We start from the raw sequence: 18,164 nt of genomic DNA on the forward strand, positions 1-18,164 counted from the left end.
TTCCAAGTCTCCTCTGATTACATCCTGCACCATTTTAGTCCTTGACAATCATCTACTCATGTTCCAGTGGTGATTATCATAGATGTAAGGGATGAAGGGACCCATTAGGCCCTCTTTTTTCATTCCCATGGGGACAGCACAGCACATCCTGCAGTACATTCTCCAAGGCTTTGTCAAGCCTTAGGTGTTCCAAGTGCTGGTGATGGAATTCCTTTATATTCCTTGAGCGTGTTCAACAGATCTCCCTATAAGGAAGATTTTCCTGATATTCAATTTAAATTTCCCTTTGCTTAATTTCTTCCCATTCTTCATAGTCATAAGCAGGCTGCACGCAAATCTTTCCTTCTAAATCACACCTTCTAAAATATTTTAAAACAATGTATCGTCCCCTTTAATAATTTAAAAGCCAAGCTTTTATATTTAGCTCTTTTCTTTCTTCACAAATCAAACTCTCTTTCCCTCCATCCTGTCTGCCCCAAGCCCCTTAATCATTTTTGTTGGTTTTCTCTGAACTCCTTCTAGCATACCTGCATCTTTTTGGCACAGAACTGCCCGGGTATGAATGCTGTATCTCAGGTACAATATCTCCATGGTCATATGTAGGGAGACACTTTACCTCCCTACTTGGTTTTGTGATGCCTCTGTATGTATGCGAGCCAAAAATCACATTAGCTTTTCTCTTTTCATATCAAATCATTGCAAACTCATGCCTAACTTGCTGCCAACTAACACACTGGGGTCTTTCTTGTTCATTCTTAATTCCCAGGTTTTTTCCCCTCCAATCAATTATGGTTCAGGTTATTTTCAACAAATGTATTAACTGGCATTCTTCCATGATGAATCTGGGTCTAGTTCCAGCTTTGCCACTATTGATGTGTGACCTTATGTAAGTCACAACTTTCCTGTGTGTCAGCATCCTCATCTGTAAAATGGGGATAATACTTAACTACATTTGTAAATCCCTTCAGGATCCCTGGAAGAAAGGGGTTATATATTTTTTTTTTCTGTCCATATTGTGGTTTTGGATCTCCATAGTATATCTGATAGTGTCTAATGAAGTCTTGATGGAAAAATGAATATAAATTATTTTGGACTGAAACCTGGCTGAAGAACTGCAAACACAGAGCAACAATAAACTTCAAAAGCATCCCATTTTCAGGAGATGTCTAGTAGGGTTGTGAGTAACTGAAGCAGGCATGGTCTTATCTAACATATTCATTAATTACCTGGAAGAAGGCAATGCATAAACATCTAATTACTGAAATTCACAGTTTATACTAAACTGGAACCCACTGCCAACACCAGAAATAAAACACAGGGGCCTAGAGAAATGAGCAACATCTGGTGCATTTCATTTTCCACTATTGCCGTCTTCAGGGCTTATAATATTTCCCCAACACTGACTAGCCCAAACACTAAGCCCATTTGTTAGGCCAAAATACAGCTGTGTCTTAAGCCACATACCCTCGTCCTGGTCACCCCTAGTTGGTTCCTAATACTCCTGTCTACTGCAGGTTGAATTCTGAGCTCTCAACTCATACTGCCCCTTCCTACACCAAATAAATCAATTAATGCTGGTCTGCCCTCAAACAATTTAGAGAATGTGTGTGCGCGCACACGTGCATGTACATGGGGGGATGTAACTATTAATACTAGCCAGCCCTTCTCTGCCCCCTCAAATCAATTTATACTGGCCCCAAACCAGAGCCTCTGTCAGAGTGGCAAGAGGACTCACACACAGTGGTGTCAGAGGGCTGTTTCCCTCCTCCTAGACCAGTGATTCTCAAACGTTTGTACTGGTGACCCCTTTCACACAGCAAGCCTTTGAGTGCGACCCCCCTCCTAAATTAAAAACACTTTTTAAATATATTTAACACCATTATCAATACTGGAGGCAAAGTGGGCTTTGGGGTGGAGGCTGACAGCTTACGACCCCCCACATAATAACCTCACGACCCCCTGAGGGGTCTCAACCCCCAGTTTGAGAACCCCTGTCCTAGACCGACACCTCATCTCACCTAAAAACAACGGCAGTGGACCTGAGGAGCAGCGAGGCCCTGGCTAGCATGAAAGCCAGTGATTATAGGCCCTCTACCAAAGGGCTCTTGTACAAGTGCCTCCTCCTGCCAATATCCCCACAAGCAGAGAGCCGTGTGTGTGAGGCACCTCCAAAAAGCTGTGCATATGTGGAGTCCTCACCCTTCCTGTGGTGATGGTGGCAGCATGAGGGACCTTGCTCCCATACAGAATAATCTTCTGCTTGAGTGGCTCGTAGCATTGGTGGAAGGCCCCAAACACACAAAGTCATCTGCTGGGGTGACTGGACTCCCCCACCACAGTGTCCCCTATTCCAGGGGGTAGTAGCTCCATCCAGAGCTCTCTGCTCTTAACAGTAGCAGCTGCACATTCTCTCTTCTCCCAGCTTCCTTAACAGCAGTGATAGCCTGGCCCCTCACCCCTTCCAACAGTGGTATCTGCTGACCACCCCACCCCCAAAAATGGGACCACTCTCTCTTCAGACTTTGGAAGTTATCATTGCATTGGTTTAAACTTGGCTCATGTTTCAAAGGTTCTCTTCACAACCATAATGGCTAGAAAAGTTTTTTTCCAATGGAAGATGCAGATTCTACAAAAGCTGATGGCACTTGTTGAGGTAAGATTCCTGCTTACCCTGGACAGGAGGATTTTCAAGCCCTGGTTGTAACTCTAGCTAAAGACAGGACTCATTTAAAAAGGTGTTGTCTCTTCTGGCCATAACCCTAAAACAGAGACATGCCCTGTACTGGCAGGAAGACCTGATAGGAGGGCAGTGGGGAAAGACCTATGTACATGCTCAAACGTGGGAGATATATTTAGAGCTCTGTATTAACAATACCTCCACTTCTTTCAATGCTCCATCTGCTCACAATTCTCCAGAAACTGGTCCATCTCTGGAACTACCTAGATTGATCACTTAGTTTCTCTCTTTGGCACCCTACAACAGACCCACAATATTCCCTTCTCTAGCTGCACTACAAGATTTGGCTTTATGCCTCTTCTCTCTAGAAGATACTCAAGAAATACAGTTAATGCTCCAGCAGATTCTGCTCCAGAGCTGCACGGCACCTTCCCTTTTGCAGGTGGGACTGGGGATCTCACCATTACAGTATTCCAGCTCAATCAGCAGTGTGGTGTTATCCATGAAATGATTGTAGTAAGCAATGATGTTGTCATGCTGCAACAGAGCAAGGATAACTATTTCATTCAAAGCATCACGACGCTCTTTTTCTGATAGTCGGGTCAGATCCACCTCCTTCCACACCACAAGCGAGTCATCCTGAAACACAAAGACTCTGAATTAAAACATACTGCTGGGAAGGGGAAAGAACAACATGTACCTTTGAGTCAGGAAATTAAACCTCTATGAAAGGTAAACACATTTTCTCCCTCTTACAGATTTCAGTGAAAGTTTTTCCACAGAATTAATTTAAAGTTTCTCTATTTCTGAGGTTAGAAATCACTATACCTAGCTGTTTTTCTAGCTAGCTAGCACTCTCTTGTTTTAAAATAAATTAGGAACTTATCAAGGAAAGTGTTATAGGGGAATGGGAGGTTTTTGTTGTTTTTTCTTGCACAAACTCAAACACATTGTGCATTCCCCAGTAAAACAACAATTCTGCTATAATCCATTATTTTCCCAACAAGCATTAATGTAGGCTATGGTGAAATAGCATTGGCCCTCAGAAGCTCCTCGCTACTCCAGAGCCAGTTTATCCAAACAGACTTGAGGAGCTACAGCGAATTTTAACAGTCTGCCCTTATAGACCCACCCAATTGTAGAATTATACTGCCCATTCATTGGGTCATTCTGTCAGTCCCTTGGTGAAACATCATTGTTTGTCCCCAGCCATCCAGGCTATAATACCTAGTTGTCCCCTTCTTCCAGAAGGGGTAATAAATCCTAAAGACAATTTGGTAACTGGAGTCAAGTGTTTCTCTCTGCCAGCAACAAAAAATAAATGGAATCTGGATGGATTTAATTGAAAGGGGAGAAGAGAGAGCTCTGGCTTCTGAGTTTCTAGTGGCTGAGTTTCCTCTGTTTTTACTGAGATTGTGAACGTACTAAGAGAGCTTCAGTCAGCTCTGCAAGATAGCCTCATATCAGTCATAACTGGTGAAAGCAGCAAAGAAGTTTGAGGTACATTAGTGGCAGGGATTCTTAATGCCTCACTTTGAAAATCTGAGAGGCCAAAATCCTGTAAGCAGCACTAGCCAGACTGCAGCTCAAAAAAAACCATCGCTTGACATTAACAGTCACGACTTGGGTCCTAGCCTCCTATTTTTGGGGAGAAAATTGAAGGTTATTATAGGGCATGCTGCCAGCACCTCAATTCCTCAGCCTTCCTGTTCCAAACAATCAGCTTTCCAGCCAGGGTATGGCAGAGAAATTGTACTGATATCTATGACAGAAGATATCTACCTTACAATGGTACGCATCCATAAGAATTCGATCTATGATACCACTGACCAGGTGATATGGCTGATGTGCATGCAGGCCCCTGCAGAGGCATATGGCACAATTTTGCAGTGATTTAGCTCCTCTCTCTGAGCGATAACTCAGAGGCCATTGTTGAAGAACTACTCTTCTTTCCCAAGGCCTCTCTCTGCAGTACCACAGTGCCCTATCCTGCAGCTTCTCCTGTTCAATGCCTATAGGAGACTTCTGCAGGTGTTGGACGTTTTGGGCAGTAATATCACACATGATGCTGAAAATGCTCAGCTCGATGGCTATTTCAACATACATCAGGCCACAGTTTCTCTGCCTTCCCAGTGCCCTACAGAGATTGGAAGTGAACTGGCGGAGGCTCACTGCCATGCCAGTCAGCAGAAGCGCTTAGAAGGGGTGTGTCCGGGGCCCATGCTGGTCCCCTGTCTAGGAGGCAGGCCGTGGCTTGGGCAAGACGGTTTGCAGTAGCGGGGCTTTATCAGCGGATGCAGGGCGCGCAGGGTCCCTATTTCCATCCACGGCTGGTGGAGAGGCCGGAACCTCCCCCCCGCAGTAGGAGCCTGTGCCAAGCCAGCCATGCCCGCCTCGGCTCCACAGCCCAATGGGCTGGCGTGGGCGCCGCTTTCTCTGCAGCGCGGCCCTGGCGGACGGAGAAGGCGGCTGCCCGCGGGCTCCGGGCCGCACAGCTGGAGAACCCAGGCGCAGCCGCGGGCCGGTTACGCCCTCAGGCCTGGGATCCTGGTGCCGGGGAGCCCGGTCTGGGCGCAGCCGCGGGCGGTACCTCGGTCCGGCGGTAGAGAGTGGCCTCCCCGAAGGCGCCGCGGCCCAGGATGCGGATGGGGGCGTAGTGCAGCTCCTCCTGCTCGGCGCCCAGGCTGGGGCCCGCGCGGGGCCCGCCCCGGCCCGAAGACTCGCTGCCGAAGTCGGAGTTGATGGAGTCGCAGTGCCGCTCGTACTCGCCCAGGGACATGGTCCCGGCGGCTCTGCCCGCCGCAGGGCCGGGCACTCGCAGGAGAGACCTGGAGCGTCCCCGGCTCGGCTCCGCGCCGCGCCCACTCTGCGTCGGGCCCCTCCCTCACCGGCCTCCCCCAGGCCCCACAGCCCCGGCAGGCTCCATGTTGGCTCCCGCAAGTCCCGGAACCGCTTCCGGCCGCCGCCGTGACCTGCGCGCTCCCGCCACACGGCGGGCACCCGCACGAGGGGGAGCTGGCCGCTCCGGGCAGGGATCTAAGGACGAGGGGCTGGGAAGGGCTCCGAAAGGGGCTGTGTGGGGGAGCGCTCGGGGGGGGGGGCTCTGTGAGGGAGGAGTTGTGGGGGAGCGCTCGGGGGGGGGGGGCTCTGTGAGGGAGGAGTTGGGGGGGAGCGCTCGGGGGGGGGGCTCTGTGAGGGAGGAGTTGGGGGGGAGCGCTCGGGGGGGGGGCTCTGTGAGGGAGGAGTTGGGGGGGAGCGCTCGGGGGGGCTCTGTGAGGGAGGAGTTGGGGGGAGCGCTCGGAGGGGGGGCTCTGTGAGGGAGGAGTTGTGGGGGAGTGCTCGGGGGGGGGGCTCTGTGAGGGAGGAGTTGGGGGGGAGCGCTCGGGGGGGGCTCTGTGAGGGAGGAGTTGGGGGGAGCGCTCGGGGGTGGGCTCTGTGAGGGAGGAGTGGGGGGGGAGCGCTCGGGGGGGGCTCTGTGAGGGAGGAGTGGGGGGGGAGCGCTCAGAGGGGGGGGCTCTGTGAGGGAGGAGTGGTGGGGGAGCGCTCGGGGGGGGCTCTGTGAGGGAGGAGTTGGGGGGGAGCGCTCGGGGGGGGGCTCTGTGAGGGAGGAGTTGGGGGGGAGCGCTCGGGGGGGGGCTCTGTGAGGGAGGAGTTGGGGGGAGCGCTCGGGGGGGGCTCTGTGAGGGAGGAGTTGGGGGGGAGCGCTCGGGGGGGGGCTCTGTGAGGGAGGAGTTGGGGGGGAGCGCTCGGGGGGGGCTCTGTGAGGGAGGAGTTGGGGGGGAGCGCTCGGGGGGGGCTCTGTGAGGGAGGAGTTGGGGGGGAGCGCTCGGGGGGGGCTCTGTGAGGGAGGAGTTGGGGGGGAGCGCTCGGGGGGGCTCTGTGAGGGAGGAGTTGGGGGGGAGCGCTCGGGGGGGGGCTCTGTGAGGGAGGAGTTGGGGGGAGCGCTCAGAGGGGGGGCTCTGAGGGAGGAGTTGGGGGGAGCGCTCAGAGGGGGGGGCTCTGTGAGGGAGGAGTTGTGGGGGAGCGCTCGGGGGGGGCTCTGTGAGGGAGGAGTTGGAGGGGAGCGCTCGGGGGGGGCTCTGTGAGGGAGGAGTTGGGGGGGAGCGCTCGGGGGGGGCTCTGTGAGGGAGGAGTTGGAGGGGAGCGCTCGGGGGGGGCTCTGTGAGGGAGGAGTTGGGGGGGAGCGCTCGGGGGGGGCTCTGTGAGGGAGGAGTTGGGGGGAGCGCTCAGAGGGGGGGCTCTGTGAGGGAGGAGTTGGGGGGAGCGCTCAGAGGGGGGGCTCTGTGAGGGAGGAGTTGGGGGGAGTGCTCAGAGGGGGGGGCTCTGTGAGGGAGGAGTTGGGGGGAGCGCTCAGAGGGGGGGCTCTGTGAGGGAGGAGTTGGGGGGGAGCGCTCAGAGGGGGGGCTCTGTGAGGGAGGAGTTGGGGGGGAGCGCTCGGGGGGGGCTCTGTGAGGGAGGAGTTGGGGGGGAGCGCTCGGGGGGGGCTCTGTGAGGGAGGAGTTGGGGGGGAGCGCTCGGGGGGGCTCTGTGAGGGAGGAGTTGGGGGGGAGCGCTCGGGGGGGGCTCTGAGGGAGGAGTTGGGGGAGCGCTCAGAGGGGGGGGCTCTGTGAGGGAGGAGTTGGGGGGGAGCGCTCAGAGGGGGGGGCTCTGTGAGGGAGGAGTTGGGGGGGAGCGCTCAGAGGGGGGGGCTCTGTGAGGGAGGAGTTGGGGGGAGCGCTCGGGGGGGGCTCTGTGAGGGAGGAGTTGGGGGGGAGCGCTCAGGGGGGGGCTCTGTGAGGGAGGAGTTGGGGGGAGCGCTCGGGGGGGCTCTGTGAGGGAGGAGTTGGGGGGGAGCGCTCGGGGGGGCTCTGTGAGGGAGGAGTTGGGGGGAGCGCTCAGAGGGGGGGGCTCTATGAGGGAGGAGTTGGGGGGGAGCGCTCAGAGGGGGGGGCTCTGTGAGGGAGGAGTTGGGGGGGAGCGCTCGGGGAGCTGGGGAGCGCTCAGAGTGGGACTCTGTGGGGCTGGGCTGGGGGAGCACTGGGGGGCTCTGTGATTGGGAAGTGAAGACAGCTGCGGTGGGGGAGGGGAGCCCTGTGGCCCTTGAGTAGTTTGGGGGCGGAGGGGTGCTATAGTCTGGCTCCATTAGCCCCGCTAGTTGGGGCTGTTCCTTCTCCCATCATTGCTTGTTCCTAGGCCCCAGGGGTTCTCATTGGCTCTGTTCGCCCATCTCACTGAGTAGGCGACTTCTTCCCAGGGATCCTGGCCAGGCAATGGTGCTGTGGGGAGGCCTGGCCAGGCATCTGCTTCTCCACAAATCTTCTGCCACGTGGTTAAATAAGCCTCCACCAGGCCTGAATGTCAGTAGTGGCCCTAATGCCAGAAACAACCAGCTTCAAGCTCTTGCTGGAGAGAGGGCCAGTGATCAGACAGGCTGCAGTGAAGCCCAGATGAAGAGGCAGCCTTTAAAGGTAACTTGGATCAAAGGTATTCAGAGCTTTGCAAATAGCCACCAGAAGAGGGAGCCAATGCAGAAGCACAACCCAGTTCAATATGCTTCTGCCAGACCACTCCAATCAGAAATACATGGCTGCATTCTGGGTAAGCTAGAGCAGGGTAGGCAACATATGGCATGCGTGTCAAAGGTGGCGTGCAAGCTGATTTTCAGTGGCACTCACACTGCCCAGGTCCTGGCCGCTGGTCCAGGGGGCTCTGCATTTTAATTTAATTTTAAATGAAGCTTCTTAAACATTTTAAAAACCTTATTTATTTTACATACAACAATACTTTAGTTATATATTATAGACTTATAGAAAAAGACCTTCTAGAAATGTTAAAATGTATTACTGGCACGCAAAACCTTAAATTAGAGTGAATAAATGAAGACTGGGCACACCACTTCCGAAAGGTTGCCAACCCCTGATCTAGAGCTTCTGTGTCACTTTCCTGGTTAGTGAAAATTAAAACTGGTTGCCTTAATCAAACATAGAATGGAAGAAGGGAGGATCAAGGCATGGTCTGTATCTGAGAGGAGGGGGCATAACATTATTTCTGATTAGGTGATTTGTGATGGGCTTAATGTCATTTAAACAGATCAAACATGATTTAATAATAAACAATGTGTTACACTATTTAGTGCCACTTGATCCAATATCCATGTCAAATTTAACTTCTGTCCATAAAACGATGAACAAATAGAGAAGAAAATCACAAAACATCTACCACCCTTACATTGAGCATTGCCCTACTCCACAAGTAGTCCTACTCAAATCAGTGGGACCACTTTCATAGTAAGATATTACTCAATGCAAGTAAGAATGGCAGAGTCTGGCCTCTGGAGAGAATGGAACTATGATTAATAGGAAGCATTGGCAGTGAATACAGAATAAGTCTTGTCAGACAGATCTGTTAGCTTTAAAAAAAAATAGCAAATAACAAATTATTTACATTAGTATTCCATGCTATGTTCCACGAAATCTTAATTGAAATATTAATTCAAATTGACTTGGATAGGAAGACTCATATGGATGGATCCATATCACTGATGATCTTCAAAAGGGACAAGACACCATGTTAATGAAGTTTGTAAATGTTACTAAATTGAGAGATCTGCAGACAGTACCAATGGCAGAGAAATAAAAAGTATCTAGAAATATAGAAACAGAATGAAATTCAACTTGGGAAAATGTAGCTAATATGATACACCTGGAGGAAAATTATCCTAAAACAAGACACTGAATGGGAAGAAGAAACCTGAGAAGCATGAATGGGTGAAAGAGACCAAGGTGGTGAGGGTTTACAGAAAAGTAGACAGGAGTTGCAATGTGATATGGCTGCAAAGGTTTTGTACTGCACCTATTGAGGCACCACATCCCAAAGCAGGGAGAGATTAGTTCCTCTCTATAAAGCTGTAATGCAACATGGAACCCCGTGATGCTTTTTATACAGAATCACACAGGTTAATTTGTACATGATTCAACAGCTCAAGGGCAAAGATACCTCAAGGTGATGAACTATAGAAAGAAGAGAATACATTTTGTGAGAACTGTTCAGTAGCATCTCTTTCTGTGTAACAATTCCCAGGAGGAAGTTATTCAACATCTAAATCACTAGGATCAGAAAATGAAATAATACAAATCAAATAAGGCCTCAAGAAAACAACAGCTCTCGCGGGCATCAGCTGTGTGTTTGACCCTAGCTGCCATGAGCATTGGGAATGCTACCCAGCTACCATCAGTCCCATGACAGAGACTGTTTGGGCAACATTGAAAATACAGGGGTAAGCCAATGAACAGTTTAAGATGAAAGATGACAGACAATGTTGACCACTTGCAACACAGATGAATACAACCATTTTATTGTTGCAACAAAACCTCAGGATCAGCTGTTTCAAAGGTCATGGAACGAGCCAACAGAGAGCATAAGACAAAACATCACTCATTTGTCATTTGAGACCCACACAGCTCATTTGTTATAAACTGAATTAAAAACATTCTGCACAATGTAATAATTCACTCAGATGCAAACTTTCATAATCCTGTAAAACACTTAAGTGTTTCAAATGACAAAATGTAACAGACATCTATCCACCTCAGCTGGTAAAAGGAGATGCACCAAAAGATAAGCAAATAGCTGTGCAAGCCTTAGGTCTGGTCTACACTTAAAAATTAGAACAAACAAGCTATGTCACTGAGTTCTGTGAAAAATGTTGTGCCCTGTCTGTTGTAGTTAAGTTAACCTATTTTCTCCTGTAGATGTGGATAGGTCAATGTGAGAATTCTTCTGTCAACCTAGCTACTGCCTCTCAGAGAGGTGGATTAATTACTTTGACAAAAACCCCTTCTGTCAATGTAGGAAGTGTCTACACTACGCAGCACAGCTGTAGCACCATAGCTGTGCTGCTTTAGCAGTTGTATTGTGGACATACCCTCTGTGTGGCTCAAGAGCTTGTCTCTCTCACCGACAGAAGTTGGTCCAATAAAAGATATTACTTCACCCACCTTGTCTCTTTAATATTCTCTAGAGTCAGATAACCCCAGCTACTATGCAGTCCTCAGAGGCTATGTCTTCACTACAAAAAGGTGTGGTTTTGTATTGAGAATAGCTGTTGTGATGTAAAAGCCTAGTGAAGGCAAGTTGAGTTATACCTTGATATAGCTAGTGTACGTTAACCCCATGCCCCTCTCCCTGCTTGGGCTTGATCGCCATTAGTTACATCAAGGCAAAAACTACAGTGCTTTATCTTCACTAGGATGTTACATTGAGAGGGCTATGTCAATGGATGAGCATCATGGTGCCTAACTTTCAGGTGCCTAGAAAATCACAGGCACGCTACTGTGATCCACGAAGCCTGAATTAGGCACCTAGGTTTCTGTACAATGAATCGGGAGATACGTGCCTTAGAATGTGATCCACAAAGCCACCACAGTAGGCAGGGAGCTGCCTAAGCTAGCCAATGGGAGATACTGACAAGAGGAGAGTATGTTAAGCCCTGACCCTCTCTCAGAGACAGGTGCTTAAGTACAGGATGTAGGGAAGTGCTCTCTGATCCATGACCAGGGGAAGATAGGTGTTTGGCTGCCTAAGTTGTGTTCTGAGGCCTGATATAATAGGTGTACTGGGAGGCCATTTACTGGACTGGGCCCTTCAGGCAAGTTCACATACGAGTGGGGAGGGAGACCCCCTCCCTTATAACATTTAGTCAAGTGGAGAAGGTATTCATTCTGAATGTGGGAGGCCCCTCATTCAACTGTCTCCCCGCACAGGAGAAAGGATTTGAACAGGGATCTTCCCCCGTCAGGTGAATGCCATAACCATTAGGCTATGGAGTCATTCTAACTCTTTGGCCCAGTTAATGTTTCACACTGGCTGGAGTGGCTCATGAACATGAGTGCCAATCTCAGGGAAGACTGTCAAAAGGCAGGGCAGAAACCCCAGACTGGTTGGTTGGTTGTTTCACCAATCCACTAAAAAATGTGAACTCCAAAAGCACTATAGCAGTTTTATCATGGAGTCACAGCCAGTCTCCTTGGGCATTCCAGTTTATCTTGCCACCTGGGTAAGCTGGACTATGTGATAGATCAGGGGTGGCCAACCTGAGCCTGAGAAGGAGCCAGAATTTACCAACGTACATTGCCAAAGAGCTACAGTAATACATAAGTATCCCCCCCATCAGCTCCCCCACCCTGCTCCCAGTGCCTCCTGTCCACCAGCAGCCGATCAGCTTCTCCCACTCCCTGCCTCCCTCACAAACAGCTGTTTTGTGGTGTACAGGAGGCTCGGAGAGGGAGGACTGGGCTTAGCAGGCTCAGGGGAGAGGGCAGGAAGGGGTGGAGTGGGGGCAGGGCCTGTGGCAGAGCCAGGGGTTGAGCAGTGAGCACCCCCGGCACATTGGAAATTAGGCACCTGTAGCTCCAGCAGCCCCGGAGTTGGTGCCTATATATTTCTATCTATCTATCTATAAAAACAAAAATAGGCTACTTTTAATAAGAGAATATTAAAAACAAGTTTATTAGCATCCTTAGTCAGTACAATTTAAAAAAGAGAGAAGTGAACAAGTGAAACTAAAGAATCACCAACAGGCCTTTAATGATCCTTGATATCTATATCTATCTACATACACACTCCAAATTGTAAACTTAAGTAAGTTATGCAACCTGTGTTCCTATCATTGGCAACTTTATCTTCCCCTCACCATGTGGTTTGTTCCACACCCTCCCACTACATCTTGTTCCAATTTAGACAGGAAGTGATTCAGAGCAAGGACAGATGTTTGTGCAATTACAAGCAAAATGGCACTCCAATCCTACCTGGCGCCTCTGGGCATTACTGTCATATAAACAAACCAGTTTCTCCTCACAAAGGCCAACATAAAATTTTCGACATGGTGGCACTCCATTGTTTAAAAGTGTAGCTGTGGGAAGGGTTTGATGGGAAACACTCTAACATGTCCATAAGGCTCCTCCTGAGTTTTAAGTTTTCTGTGTGAGTCGTTCACGTTTGTGACATCTTGTGATATAGGGTCATTGCTATGTTGTGACAACTTGTGATTTAGGGTCACTTACTAGTTAGAGGCTTGTGTCAAATATTTAGGTCTTAGGTCATAGTTAGTTTAGCTAAGCGGTTGTTTTACAGGCGTCAGGCCTATGTTACAACATTAATTCTTATATTTCACCTCTATGTACTAAATATACTGGTATCTTTTATCCTTAGCTACACAGGGAAAGCTGTTAATCAAATGGACTCTGGCAAACATTGGACATAAAACTGCATTCACTGAGTAAGCCCCCTGCTCCTCATTGCCACTCTTCTCCTGTGACCCATAACTCTGGTTCTCCCAGTCTATGCATTCCTAGTCTATGCGGAGCATTTTTGTTCTGTATCTGTCTATGGTTAGCTTAGCAGCGCTGCTCTCAGCAGAGCTGATGTAAAGAGCAAAGACCTCAGACGTTATTTCAGATAGTAAAGGTGGGAAACCAGGCAGGCTGCATGATGATCAGAATGGCTTAATGTGTAAGTTATGTAATGACATCTTTAATCACATACATTACACAGACAAACCTCTATCCTTATGCAATAAAAATACTTGTGTATGAAGACTCACACACAGACTATTTTGTGCAAAAGACAATCAACTGCAAGATGGTTGGTCTTCCTCCCCATAAGCTGCCACAAACATCCTCAGCCAAAATCGAATTTGAAATGTTGAGTCCTCACTATCTACCAAGATTTGAGTCTGGTGCAGGTTAAAGCTCCATGCCTTTCACTTCAGTACAGAAACTACTGCAGGTACTGAATCCACTAGGAGGATTGCTTTGTACCTGAAGAAAGGAGTGTCCACTTAAAATGAGGGAAAAGCTAAGACCCTCCAACAAAAAGGATTAGGTCCAGCATTTCATAGGGTCATAGAGGTTAAGTCCACAAAGGACTATTACATCATCTAGTCTGACCACCTGTATAACACAGGCCATTACATTTCACCCAGTTATCCCTGTATTGAGCACCACAACTTATGTTTGGCTAAAGTATATCTAGCATTCACAGGAATCCAAGTAGAAATTGTAAACCCAGCAGGAAAATATATTAGAGGGGTAGCTGTGTTAGTCTGGATCTGTAAAAGCGGCAAAGAGTGAATACCCACATCGTCGGATGCATGTAGTGGAAATTTCCAGAGGCAGGTATAAATATGCAAGCAAGAATCAGGCTAGGGATGACGAGATTAGTTCAATCAGGGAGGATGAGGCCCTCTTCTAGCAGTTGAGGTGTTGGGCTCCAAACCAAAATAGAGTCACATGTACTAACTTTTCCTTAACAGTGTGAACACCAAGGGAGGAGAAGTTGCTCCAACCCCTCAGACAGAGACCAACACCTACAAGATCTTCACCTAGCATTCTCTAAACTACAATACCCACACGAGGAAATAAGGAAACAGATCAACAAAGCCAGATGTGTACCCAGAAGCCTCCTGCTGCAAGACCAGCCCAAGAAAGAAACCAACAGAACTCCACTGGCCATCACATACCATCCTCAGCTAAAACCTCTCCAACTCATCGTCAGTGATCTACAACCCATCCTGGACAACGATCCCTCACTTTCACAGGCCTTGGGAGGCAGGCCAGTCCTCGCCCACAGACAACCCGCCAACCTGAAGCATATTCTCACCAGCAACTACACGCCACACCATAGTAACTCTAACTCATGAACCAATCTATGCAACAAACCTCGATGCCAACTCTGCCCACATATCTACACCAGCAACCCTATCACAGGACCTAACCAGATCAGCCACACCATCACTGGTTCATTCACCTGCACGTCCACCAATGTAATATACACCATCATGTGCCAGCAATGCCCCTCTGCTATGTACATGTATATGCCAAACTGGACAGTCCCTACGTAAAAGGATAAATGGACACAAATCTGATATTAGGAATGGCAATATACAAAAATCTGTAGGAGAACACTTCAACCTCCCTGGGCACACAATAGCAGATTTAAAAGGTAGCCATCCTGCAGCATAAAAACTTCAGGACCAGACTTCAAAGAGAAACTGCTGAGCTTCAGTTCATTTGCAAATTTGACACCATCAGCTCAGGATTAAACAAAGACTGTGAATGGCTAGCCAACTACGAAAGCAATTTCTCCTCCCTTGGTGTTCACACCTCAACTGCTAGAAGAGGGCCTCATCCTCCCTGATTGAACTAACCTCGTTATCCCTAGCCTGATTCTTGCTTGTATATTTATACCTACCTCTGGAAATTTCCACTACATGCATCCGACGAAGTGGGTATTCACCCATGAAAGCTCATGCTCCAATACGTCTGTTAGTCTATAAGGTGCCACAGGACTCTCTGCCGCTTTTACAGGAAAATATAGGCACTTTTAACATCTGTGTGGAATTACCAAACAGCACAGAAATCCAAGAAGCCCTTTCAGCATGAGGTTTTATTCACATTTATTCTTTTTATTTATTATTTGTATAGTGGTAGCACCCAACGGCCCCAACTGGAATCACTGTACCATTCTGCAAGCACACAGGAGGACATCATCCATGCCCTGAAGAGTTTATAATTGCATCAACATTTATACACTGTATTCTTTTCCATACATAAAGACTTAGACACATACCCCTTTACGCACTGAAAATAATTCATCTGAAGTCTCTTTCTGACACAGTTTGATCCACATATAACTTTATAACTGAAATCAGCTTAAGCTACTAAAGTATCTTCTGCTTCTTTTTTCCTTCCCCGCTGGTCCTCCAAAAGGAAATTTTCAGCTAAAAACTTTAGCTCAATGTTAAGGTTGCTAGATAACCTAAGTATTGCTTAAGCTACATGCCAGGTATGTTAGTTAATAAAACAAAGTATGGAGATAATCGGTCACCGTAGTGCAGATACAGGATGTAATCTTTAGGTATTTCTAATTTGCCTCTCACTATAATGTCCAGTTATAATATGAAAATTCACATTAAACCATCAAATATACATACATTGATCCTTTTTTCTCATTGGTTGTTCTTTCTGTGCTAGGTGACGATTACCAGTTTAATATTTTTGGTATGGCAGGGAACTTGAGTGTCCATGTATTCTACAGTGCATTTTGCTTTCTGCCCCTCTTCTCCCCTTTCCACCTCCCCTCTAAGGAGCGGAGAGAGGTCTCTAAGGAAATGAGCCCAAAAAGATGCCAATGGTTGTTTTTGGGTAGGCAGAAGAGGGAGGGCAGGTGGGTATGATGATACATTTTTACAGAGGGAGGCGGAGGAGAACAGGCAGAGAGCAAAGCGGGCCCTGAACTGCTGTGCTCTTCACAGGCTAATAGGTGCCATTCTCTCCTTTTTACTCCCTGCTCTCCTCCTGTGAAAGGTGCATCGGTCCCAAGTTTGCATGCCCTCCTTCCCCAACAGCAACTATCAGATCCAGTTAAGTTCCCACTCTCAGAGGCTTCTCTCTGCTCATTAAGGGTAGAGGGAGAGAAGAGCAGAGCCTAAGGGCCTTGTGGGCCTGAGGAAGGCAAGTGTGGTGGAGGCAGTAACAAAGGAAACCAAAGGTAGGGCCAGCCTAAACCAAGTGAATTGGGAAGGGGGGGGGATCCACCGACATTAAGTGAATTTGGGGAACCTTGGCAGGGACCATCCCTCTTCCTCCAAACCGTTACCTTTCCATGAGACGCCCAGATAGGGACCCACTACCCTTGTCTCTAACAGATTGGTTTATTTGATTCACACAGCAAGAAAATGTCTTTAACCTGTTTTAGTTTAAAAACATTATCTACCATCAGTTATGACACAGCACACAACAAAACACAGGTGTTCCACATTGTGGTTATTTGTTACACATTTTGATGCCTTCTGGGAGATGTGTGATATGGTGTAGGAAGTTAATTTCATAACAACAACAAATAGAGCAGAAGCAGTAGGTATTCTGTACGGAGCATAGAATTTGTCCTGACATAGGAAGAGAGATGGAATATATGAGGATATATCGGAGTTAAAGCAATTCTAGATAAAATGTTTACGTACTGTCTAAATAATGTAGGAATTGTTAGTCATGTTCAATTAGAATGGGTAGGTGGAAGAGGTCTGGCAGTGTCTGTATGATGCAATTTGCTTCAATAATTACATCTACTGGTGATGTGTTTGTCACAAGTAGAGATGGGCCAAGACCCAATTATCTGAATAGCTCAGCTTCAGCCCATTGCTCAGACTTGGAACAGAACTAACATACCACATCAACACCCTAAAAACTTTGAGGAGATCCAGACCCAATTCCAGACTACCCAGATGAGAGAACAGCTATATCTAGTGATTATATACTTAAATGTATGCAGAGAGACTACACCTTATCTGACAGGGCTGAGAATTTCTCTTCCTGAAATGTTGAATGCAGTGCTGTCTATTGAGAGTTGTTATTCCAATAGCAGCCACAGACCTGAGCTCCATTGTGCCAGGAACTGTATAAACATAACACAAATGTGGTCGCAAGAGTACAGGATGAGAGGGCCTAGACTAGTGCACCTGGAGCCAACTCCTATGGAGATATCTGGCATGCACACCAGAAAGCAAGCCAGATTTTTTTGGCTGCAACAACACTTCACTGGAGAGAATGGAAGCTCTCCTGAAAACACTAGTCCAAAATCCTTTCCTCTACTGCAAAGCCAGGGGTGTTCTAGAGAATGATGCAGCAGCACTGGTCATGGGGGGAGTTAGCAATTACCCATCTCACCATATGGGGCACCTGGGGAAATGGTGCAGGAAGGGGTGCACACTTCCAGTACTACAGTTCCCGCGTCTCCCAGCAAGAGGTACAGGAGCACAGCAGGGGACACTGCCTGCATACAATAAGAAAATTGCCTAGTAGTCACTCCATTCAGTGCATATTTGTCACTCACATTGGGCAAACTCATGTTTGGGATTTAAAGTTCCCTCTATAGAATAGACCTGAAGTTAATTCCTATTCATTAAGAGAAATGGGGTTAACTTGGACTGTATGTCACAGAGAACCGACAATGAGATACGGAGCCTTTTACCTCCAGAGCACCAGCCCATGTCAGTTACCAGCTGAGAGTTATTTGGTGAAACCATTTGATGGTCTCAGTCCAGTTGCTTCACAGAAGATGGGCCCCACATGATCAGATGGCATAGTTAGTAGAAAGGGCAAGGATTTAATGAACCAGAGACACTCTCCCTGTTAGAGGTGGTCCTTCTAGGTCAGCGTGAGTGCTGTTTATCCTGCTGATGCCTGTGCTGTACCTGTTCTGCAAACTGAAGGCCCGCAATCTCCAGGCCTACCAACCCGATCCCTTTCAGCAGCGCAGAATTCACTTACATTCTTTAGACAAATTTAATTTACAAAGTTACTGAGGTTAAAGGGGAGGAAATTACAAATCTCCTTGAAGCGCTGAGGCTTCCTGGGTTCCCAGGTTAGCATGCCAGCAGACAGGAGTGCAAGGAGAAGCAGTTAGTGAGAATGTGGCATGAAGAGGACAAGAGTCACACAATTCAGGAGGG

At 48.2% G+C, this 18,164-nt stretch overlaps 1 protein-coding gene across 4 annotated transcripts in view; it reads right to left on the reverse strand.

Annotated features, from left to right (window-relative positions):
• NEK9 (NIMA related kinase 9) overlaps window positions 1-5,654 on the reverse strand; it is a 34,674-nt gene extending 29,020 nt beyond the window's left edge. For 2 of the 4 annotated variants that reach the window (XM_048852235.2, XM_048852236.2), the window contains exons 1-2: window positions 4,460-5,213; window positions 3,139-3,316 (exon numbers count right to left, since the gene is read on the reverse strand). In XM_048852235.2, the coding sequence (XP_048708192.2) occupies window positions 3,139-3,316; window positions 4,460-4,855 (574 nt within the window). In that variant the 5' untranslated portion in view covers window positions 4,856-5,213. Of the gene's footprint in view, window positions 1-3,138; window positions 3,317-4,459; window positions 5,214-5,267 lie in introns of those variants that run through there. The other 2 variants (XM_048852240.2, XM_048852234.2) reach the window with 2 other exon arrangements.
• Between the last annotated feature and the right edge of the window lie 12,510 nt (window positions 5,655-18,164).

The sequence above is a fragment of the Caretta caretta genome, chromosome 6 (assembly GCF_965140235.1).
Source record: "Caretta caretta isolate rCarCar2 chromosome 6, rCarCar1.hap1, whole genome shotgun sequence".
NCBI lineage: Eukaryota > Metazoa > Chordata > Testudines > Cheloniidae > Caretta > Caretta caretta.